Genomic DNA, 10478 nt, shown 5'->3' with positions numbered 1-10478 from the left:
AACTGTTTCTAAAGTGATGACGCCAAATTCGCCCCTTGAAAAATCTGGAATAATTTCTACCCATGATAATGCTTTCAGATCAAACCGGTGAACCGATTGAATTTTTTCATTCCAATTAATATATATATATATATATATATGTCAAGTGTATAAAATGAATTTAAGACTTAATATTCAAAATATCCAACCATTAAATAGAAATGATGCGCCCTGCAACGCATTCAGTATTTAGTTGCATGTAGCATCGATGTAGGAAGCATGACAACATCATCCTCACCCTAGTGCAAGATATGATTGATCTTTTCTCAATATAGCAAGAGATCATCAATCTCATACCAACAGCGGCGAATTCAGAAATTTACTTAGCTTATCAAATTTTAATTAATTAAGTAGTAAATATAAATATTCAATCCTTTATTACAAGATTCATTACAAATTAAATAAATACAATAATAATAGTACAACTAACTTTACAAATTATTATTCCAACAACGAGAACGGGTTGAAATTTACAAGCAAGAAGAATTTTGTAAGAAATATAATTTAATGTTGATGAAAATTATAAAATAACAAATTTTCCTTTTTGACTAAGTCGAAACCGTGTGGTTCTAACTAATAGAGAGAGAGATTAAAAATGACAATGTTGAAAAAATTATTTTTTAATATACGTTAACATAAATTTTGATTGTTATTTTTATTAATAAATAAGACATATAACTTAATAGATTTAATAAATCCAAATCGATCGAGCACTAGGGTACATACCAAGGTAGCATGGGGACACCTAGTTCTCAGTTAATTTCAAAAAATGACATATCCATTCCACACTATTATGTAACCTATTTGGGCTCCTACATCCTTTAGATAACACGAAAAACACAAGTTACAATAATAATTACTAGATATATATATATCTTCATCTCTACAATATATATATATATTTTAAACTGAAATACAAAATATAAAAATGGAGCCTACTAAAATAAAGACAAAAATATGAGACACCCCTCAATCTCTACCCTCCCCAATCATGGGCAACCCCACCCCCGGGCAGGGCCCCACTCCCCTATTTTTTTTGCTTGAATTAATTATTATACAAGGTTTTATTTTCAATTTTATTCTAACAAATAAACAGAAAAAAGAAAAAGAAATTAAAACCTAGCATCCTCAAAGCCATGTAAATCGCTGACCCTATTCAAAGACTTTCTCATGATGGCGACTTTAGCCAGCCGCTCAGCCGCCCGCCAAGCTGACGTGGGAGTAAGCGGGTCGGCTTTGTCCTCCGTGTGCCCGGCTTCTTTTTCGTGGTTGTTCCTCCTTCGCGGCCGCCCCCGCTGCATCTCCTCCTTCCTCTTCCAACTCAGTTCAGTTAGATCAGCCTCCAGCCGGCGCAAAAACTCCTCACCCGCAGCCGAAGCTGTCTGCAGAACCAGAGCCCGAGCTGAAGCCAACATGTGGTGAGCCCCGCCGACGTCATTTATGTCGAGGAGTCTCCTGCTTTCGGCCAGAGCGCGTGTAGTGACGAAGAGGCATCTGAGTCGTTGGATGTCGCGGGTGGAGGATCCGCCGGAGCGTGGACGGGGAACCGGGAGCCGCCTTTCTTTCTCGTGTATAGGTTGTTGGGTCGACGGGTCATTGTATGAGCATCGGACGGATAGGAGGCGCTGTTGGGAGCCTCCGAATGATGATGGGGCTTTCAATTCTATCAACAAGTCTCTCTCTTCTTCGGAGTGAAAGTCCCCGACCCGACACCAACTTGACCCGGATCCAAGAAATGCCGGTTTACCCTTGTTAGAATAAACGGCGGAGATCTCCGCCGGAGCCGAACCGGATGTGAATCCCAGATGAATTTTCAGATCCTGAATAACCACGTTTAATAAACCGCTAATGTATTTTGCGAATGTCTCGTCCGGAGGCGCGTTGAGACACGCGCTTAGGTTCACGAAATGAACGGGGATGTCCATGTCCGAGAACCTGGTCGACGACACGAGGGGGCCACCGAGGTGACCATCAGTGAAAAGCACGATGCTTGCTGTAGGGTTTTTCTCGCGGCGGTCCTCGATAACCTTGGCGGCCTTTTTCAGTGAGTCGTTGGCACTGGTGGCGGCACCGTCTAAGGCCACGACGGCCTCAATTATCCTACGCGCCCCCCTCCTGCCGCCGGTGTTCATTCTGCGGAGCGGCAACAATCGCTTCGAGGCGGTGGAGAACGCCACGATGGATAAGCGGTCGGCTGAGGAGAGGGACGAGACCATCAACCTCATTGCTTTTTTCATTAGATGAAGCCTATCACCCGTCATGTTGCGGCTGACGTTGAGCACCGTCACTAGATCAATGGGAGCCCTCCGAGCAGTCGCCGCCGGTGCTTTGATTTTCAAGACAACGACGTAAGTCTCGCTCCTCTTACCCACTGAAACCACCGCCGCCTCGGACGACAGGGCAACCTCCACGTTTCTTGCCTTCATCTCTGCTGGAATCACATTATCAGCAACGAAAAAGCCCGGAAACTCCTCATTTTCTTCTTCAGTCTCATCGGATTCAAGTATCGGGTTGAACCGCGCTCCCCATGTGGGCGACGACAGCGGCTCATCATCATTATACGTTTTGAATATGCATCTCGTATCGTTCTTGAAATTGGAACTGTAATCAGAGTGCAAAAGATGCATTTCCTTCCATGTGGAGTTGCAAATGGGGCACGTGAGAGACCCCTGTTTCCTCACGTGCGCCGCGATGCACGGGAAATGGAAGCTGTGGCCGCACTCCGCCGTGAATATGGCCGTCCCTTGCCCTGTCTTAACCCTTTGTAAGCATATCCCACACCTACTCTGCTAGCAGCACAGTTTACAGAAAACAAGGAAAAGACTCCATTAATCATTAGCAAATGATGAAATCGCAAGCAATCATGACAATAATACTACGATTTTGTGTACCTTGGAGAGGCGCATGCTTGATTTGAGTAAAGAAAAGGTGGATGGAGAGCGAGGTGAGGAAGGGGTACTGGAGCGGTGGTGGAAGAATCTGGGGCTGTCTCTGGTTTTGCATTGAAGTCTGGGGCTTTGAGGAGCTGAGTTGCTGGGAACTGAGGCACTGGGCGGCGGCGGCGCCACCATGGGTTGAGACTGCAGGCGGGGGGTTGATGGGGTGGAGAAAAACCCACCGAATCTGGAGGTGAGTCTTGGACTGGGAGTCGGGGCGGGTTTATCTTTGGTGATGGGTGAGTGAGAGTCCCTTTCTTGATCCTTTGGTATTGATGTGCAAAATGCTCTTCGCCATCCCAAAACCATTGTTGCCTGAAAATTTAGCCAAGAAACAGCTGCTTGCCCGCTTGCTCTTGTGCAATTACTGAGTTTGTGTCTGATTTATGACAGTAGTTTGAGGGTTTGGATTTTGTGTAGGGTTCCAAGTTTGGATGATGATGATAGTGCTAAAAGATGTTTTATGGAATTGGATTAAGTAGTAGAAATAGAGACAAAGGAAAGCCAGAAATAAAACAAAGAAACAAAACAGACACCCTCTCCTCTTTGAATTCCACTTAGTTTCTGCTTCAGCTGCAGAGTGTATTTTGACTCAAGAAAGATCATTCATTACATTTAAGAAAAACACCTCTCTCTCTCTCTCTCTCTCTCTCTCTCTCTCTCTCTCCCAACCTTATCTAATCTTCTGCAATCTAATCTATTATTATATATATTTGAAGGGTGTCTTTCCAATTACTCAATTTTGACCAAAGGGTGAATTCTTATAATTTTGATTTTTTTTTATTGTAAAAATACCTTAATTGGTAGGTGAATATTAAAGAATAGTTTCCTTAATTAATTTTCAAACTTTCCGTGTTTGTAGTAATTATAATAATTTTTATTTATCTATCTTTTTGAATAATTTGATATTATTAGTGGTTTTGTTTTATGAGTTGAGGAATATATTATGAGTGATATATATAAATATGTCATCTTCTCCCCCTTTTAGAATTTTTCTTTTATATTACCATTCCACTTAAATAATTACTGATTAACGAACTTACAAAAACTACGTAGCTTTGCATGTGTCACTTTTTTTAGGTAAAAGTTTTGCTGCTTCGAGTTGTTTTTCTTGGGTACTGTCTCTATGATTAGTACGTAGCCCAAAGATAAGATTTTTCGTTTTATCGCTATACTTTGTTATTTTCAGTATTTTAATTTTCTTTGATGTGTGATTTCAAAATATTAGGATTTCAGATATACCTATATTAAATTTGTATTATTGATCGGTTATTTTATTGACTTATTATTATTATTTTTGTATAGTATAAATTAAACTTCGATAAGCTAATAATATATTTTCATCAATTAATTTGTAATTTATCATCTCCTTAAGAGTGCCTAAATGTTTTTATAAATTCATTTATCCAAAACATCTCCTTCATTTGACTTTTGCATAATTATATTTTTATAAAATATTTTTTAATTATTAATTAATTTAATCTGTGCATAGCACGGTCACACACTAATTATATATATATATATGTCTTAAATGAAATAAAGAGAAAATATAAATTTTGAGATAGAAAATAGTATAACATGGATTGTGGGAATGGAAAAAATGACCGGCAGGTGGAGGTATGAGTGGGGTTAAGAAATAAAGAAAAAGTCAACGAGGTGCGTATAGATACACACACACACACACACACTGATCTCCACTTTCGCCTCAAGCTTCGCCAGCTTTACCACTTTTTGCTTCAGATCCTCCGTTATTTTGGGATCTTTACTTCACCCCCAATTTATCTTTTTTAACCTTTTCCATTTCTTTTTTCTCGTAATTACATTTTTATATTTCTTAATTTATGATCTATTATATAAATTATCCCTCTCTTTTTGTAATTATATAAATAATCTCTTGCAGTAATAAAATAAGAATAATTTGTGGATGAATATAACGTTTCTGAGGGTGTCTGTATCATTTTTAAAAAATTAAGAGTGGTTTGTGAGAATAATATTAATGTTTCAAGTGGATATATTTATAATTTTTGAAAATTTAGGAGTAGTTTGTGTGGGCCGTGTCGATATTTTTTATGGATGTATATATATAAAGTGATTTATGTAAATAGACGATCAAGTATGGGGTTTAGTAATAGTTATCTTTTTTTCTTTTACTTGCCACAAATTTTTATTAAAAATTAGTTGTCGTTGCACGTACGTGATTCTTGCACACATATTCAAAAAAAGTCATGATGTAAGATAAAAAGAAAAAAAAATGTGAAAAGAAATAAAGGTGATGTGAGTGAGGAGAAAAAAGTAAACGTGTGAAGAAATTAGGACCTAAGAGAGAGAAAAAAGATTATAAATTTGAGTTTATCTAAAAGTATCTTTTTTTAGGGGAACGAATTTATTTAAAAGTATTAAAAATTATTATTATAATAAAAATCTATTGAATGGGTGAATTTAAATATTGGTACAATAATAGGTTCTCTTTTATTTACTAAATGTCTAAAATAACTTAAGATCCGCGCCTTATTTATTCATTTCGTATTAATTTCGCACTTGAATTCAAATATATATAGACTCAGTACAATCACACGATTGATTTTGTGTTAATAGTCCACATATAATTGTATAATTGAACCATACTTATAAATAGGGGCAAAGTTAAGTCTTGTCGAGCCCCGACGACCGACAGGGTTTAGCTTCAACTATTATGGAGCATTAGTTGGAATTGATGAAATAATTGTGGTCAATAATTAATTTAATTAATTTGAATGTCTCATTATGACTTTTTGAAAATAATATGAAAAAAAGTACTTCCTACTTGCAAGAATTTCCATTATATAAACAATTTTGAATAATGTTGATGTAATAGATATGTTTTTTGCAAGTATATATATATATATATATACACATATATTGTACAAATTTGAGTTATGATTCCACTTGTGCAAATGAGCAGAGGTTGGTGCACATGATTGCACCCATAATGAGCAATAATTTGACCGTTGTACCTTCACAAATTATAACTTCATTAATTACAGCAGTCAATGCTCAAACATTTCAATTTACATGCTTATTTCATAATAAATTACATTGGTACCCCTATAAAGTTATGTCTCAATAAATAAATGTTTTTTTATCTTTTATAAAGTTTGGATATAATTTTTGGAAGGGATTAATGTAATATTTTTAAACGAAAAAATTACAAGCAACTCGTTTGAGATATTATAAATGAGTAAATTACTTTTTTTATTAAAAAAAATTAGTAATTTACCTCCTTATATTTTTAAAAAATACAACGATTTATCCCCATATTTTTCAAAATGAAGCATTTTACTTCCTGAGATAAGGATGTAAATTGCTTCATTTTAAATAATATTGGGGGGTAAATTGCTTTTATTTTTTTTTATAAAAAATAATTTGCTCTTTTACAATATCACAGGAATGTAAACTGCATTAAACCCTATCTTTAAAGAATGTTTTGTAAGCTTTTTTTGTCTATGAATAGGGATTATTGCACTTGCAATTTCAATTGAATGTGTTTATAATTTTACGAAGGATTAAGGAGTATTTACGTATTTAAATTAAATCTCAAACAATGTCAATGTAATTTACCTTAAATGATATTGAGAAATTAGGGTCAACATAATATTAGGTGTATTTTAGAGTAGCCCGGCTGTATAACTTTATCAGTTGTTCTTTTCTCTTGTATATTTTCTTCCATAATTCTGCGTTCTTTATTTTATTTTAATTTTTTTTTCTTTTTGAATAATTACAACTATTTCTTCTCAAATTTAATATAATTATAAATATTCCTCTATTGTTTGAAAAATTATAAATATCCTCCTCAAATAAAAAAATAATTATGTAGTCCCTAAACGGTGAGTGAACAATACTAACTTTACATGTCGACCCTTGATACTTTGAAAAGTTACATCCAGTATCACTAAAATTTGTTTCTGTCTAACAAATAAGTCTATTTATTAGTTAAATTCACCAAATTTGATAATATTAACAAAAATTAGATAAAAATATACATTTACGTCCGATTAACTTATTACTAATTTATTGCAGGTCAAATAAATCTTTTTATGACCGAATTACTCTTATATATCGTCACAGGTTAATGCATGTAGAAGGTGTATCTTTACCATTATAAAGATTGTTTAGTCACAAAAGATTGTAATAAGTCAATCGAGGTAAATATTAATTTTCATTCAATTTTTTTTTATTATTATCAATAATTTCAATAAATTTTGATTAATGAAACAACTTACTTAATAAATGAAAGTAAACCTAAAAAATATTAAATATAATTTTTTAAATTATAAAAAATTTATGCGTAATTATTTTAAATTTAAGAGAAAGTGAGTGTAAGTATAATAGAAGTAGGAATCTTTCAGCCTTAAATGGTCTGCATCACATCACTGGTCTTAGGGTCTTAGCAGCTCTATAGATGATGTCCCTAATAGCTTAGACAAAAATATCCTTTTCATTTACCTCATCTACTTTTCATTTTATCCTCTAAAATATGTTTTATTAAAAAATAATTCCGAAACTATTTTTTAGTAATTTAAGAATTTACTCAGATTTTATTTCAAAAACAGAATTAAAATGCATAATACAAAAAATATTTACCAGCCCAATATATAAAAATATGTTTTACAAAGTAAATTATCATATAACTATTTGTAAATACAAAATGCGAATAACTTTGTAAACGAAGTATGTTATGTGACTTATAATTTTTTGTTCAATCGCATGTACGCATAATCAAAATATTAATGAATATTATAGTTTAATTATATTATAAATTTTATATTTTAATGTGTGTATATATTTTGGTGTAATAATTCCAAAATTGTATTAATAATTTATTTTTTAAAAAAAATCAGTATATATAACATCAAAATAAAAAATTATAAAACTTTGAACAGTTTTGTATGAAATATAAGGATTGTAAGTTTAGAATTTATACAGATTCTATACTCATTATAAGAACCATAAAATTTGGATGGTACTTATTTTAAATAAAAACTTATAATAATCCAAATTATGTTTTAGGGGAATTATTGTAATATACAAATTTTAAAGGTATAAATAAGGGCAATTTCATCATAAAAATTGGTCCATATTATGAGGTAAATGCGCTTTAAGCATAGTCCAGAATTGCAAAATGTATTTAATCCTTTATTATTTTTTAATCATATTAATATATTGATTTAATTGACATATTATTAATTTATCAAAATATTAATGTAATCATATATATATATATATAATCACCACTTAAAAATAAATTCACTTGTCTCAACACCACTGAATTTGTCTGTAATTGAAGCCTCTAATGAGGTTGTGGTTCTAATAATAAAATTGAAGTCTTAAATTAAACTCTCAATTAAAAGAAAATTTTAGTGAAAAAATATTATGTGTTAATTTTAAAATTATCACTACAGTCATATTTTAAGTAATAATAATTTTGATGTTATTGCATATAATTATTAGTAGTAAGAATGTGAATTAAATTAATCATTATATAAAATTAGTATTACATTTATAATAACAATTATATTTATCGCAAATGCATTGCCACTATATATTTGTCATTAATTGTTTATAATGATAAATTTTATTATGTAACGATAATTTTTGTTGTTAATCATTTATAATTTATTGTCTTTGTTATACTTTTTATTTATTATGTAATTTTTTTCCTCGCAAAGTCACTCATTATTGTTTTTGTCAATTTTTTCTATACATTATAATATTACATGGTATTTAACTAATAATAATAAATATTTAATTTATTAACACCTAACTAAATACATAATTGTATTATAAAAGCATATATTTAAATTAATAAATAATTTGTTTTAAATTCATTATAATTTTTTTAAAAAAAATAAATTGGTGTATTACCGTCTTAAGAAAAAAAAAAGATTTTTTTTTGGAAATCGTCAAACGACTTCTTTTGGGGATTTATAAAATTTTTAGCGTTGAATTAAGCCTTATTTCCTTTGGTAATTTAATAAACGCCTATTTCATTTTTTTTTATGTATGCATCTATATAATAAATAAGTCTTTGAGCTTTAAATATATTATTAATAAGAGTAAAATATATAAATCAATACATTATATTTATTATAAAAATAAAAATAAAAAAACACCTTGAATTAATATTGAAATATCAAAAAATTAATATTGCAGTTGTGACTAAATTTTTTTTATATATATTTGTTGTTATTGCACACGATTCTCAGGACCATATAAAAATTACAATGTGAGATTGAGAAAAAAAAAAGACATAAAACATAATGGGGTGAGGAAAAAGAAAAAAATATGGGGTAAAGTAAGAAAGAAAAAATAAATTATCATTATTATTGATTTATTAAAAATATGAAAACTTGTAAAAAAAATTATGGAGAGTGGGAGGAAAAAAATTAATTGTAACAGGATTCATTAAAATTATTAAAATTTGTGAGGGCGAAGAATATGGAGAACATGAGAGAGAAAAAAAGGAATAGTGGGGTGAGAGCAAAAACAAATTATAATTAAAAAATATCAAAATTATATTATGGGCATTTATTTTTTAAATAATAAAATGAATAAAAGAATAAAATGAGCCAATAAAAAATTAGCATGACCAATATTTTTTTTTATAATAGTATAAATTAATATAAATAAAGAACGTTATTGGTGGTGACATATCTGAAGGAAAAGATAGTGTGAATTATGTATTTTGTTCCCCTAAAATATGAAAGGTAACAAAAATACTCATAACAAAATAATTTGGCATTGATATGACAAAAATTCCCTTCTCACTTACCTCTATACTTTTTTTTATTCTACTTTTTAAATATTTTTTAAAAATATCTAACCAAACTATTTTTAGTGATTTAAATTTTACTCACATTTTATTTTAAAAATAATATTTATAATCTGTAATTTTATTTTATGAATTATGAAACACAAAAAGTATTTATAAGTTATTTAACAAAGTAAATAAATTATGTTAAAAAATATATGTAAATATGTGTCAATACATGATGCCTATAATATTATAGAAAAAGTATGTTATATAACTTATAAATTTTTATTCAATTACATGTCCACTTAATAAAAATATATCATATGTTACTTAAAAAAATATAGAATATTATATATTAATTATATTATAAATTTGCATACTTTATTGTATATATATATTCGATGTAATATTTTAAATTCGCATTGGTAATTTATTTTTAAAAAAATATCATTATATATAACAATACAGACAAAAAATATATAAAGTTTTTACCAATTGTGTAAAAAATATAAGAATTATAAATTTATAAAGTTAATATAAATTCTATACCCAGTATAAAATTTATAAATTTTGAGTATTGTTTACTTTAAATAAATTTTTTTATAATAATTCAGATCATATTTAGAAGAATGATTGTAATATAAATATTTTAAGAGTGTAAAATAATAAGAACATTTTTATTATAAAAAATTAATATATAATGAGGGTCATGT

At 30.1% G+C, this 10478-nt stretch overlaps 1 protein-coding gene across 1 annotated transcript; it reads right to left on the bottom strand.

Moving 5' to 3' along the window:
- LOC105158555 lies at positions 1085 to 3640 on the bottom strand. Its single transcript, XM_011075340.2, has 2 exons — positions 2931 to 3640; positions 1085 to 2825 (listed from the first exon to the last, which is right to left on the bottom strand). The coding sequence occupies exons 1-2, from the start codon at positions 3282 to 3284 to the stop codon at positions 1152 to 1154; spliced, it is 2028 nt and encodes a 675-aa protein (XP_011073642.1). The 5' UTR covers positions 3285 to 3640; the 3' UTR covers positions 1085 to 1151.

This window comes from Sesamum indicum, linkage group LG3, assembly GCF_000512975.1.
Source record: "Sesamum indicum cultivar Zhongzhi No. 13 linkage group LG3, S_indicum_v1.0, whole genome shotgun sequence".
Lineage (NCBI taxonomy): Eukaryota > Viridiplantae > Streptophyta > Magnoliopsida > Lamiales > Pedaliaceae > Sesamum > Sesamum indicum.
Note: the sequence above shows the minus strand (reverse complement) of the source record. Positions and strands in the feature narration are given on the sequence as shown.

Bases quoted from the DNA above. Each gene is read 5' to 3' on its own strand.
- LOC105158555 (XM_011075340.2), bottom strand. From the start codon at position 3,284: ATGGTTTTGGGATGGCGAAGAGCATTTTGCACATCAATACCAAAGGAT. The intron at 2,826-2,930 runs GTACACAAAATC...TGCTGCTAGCAG, and splicing joins CAAGCATGCGCCTCTCCAAG to AGTAGGTGTGGGATATGCTT.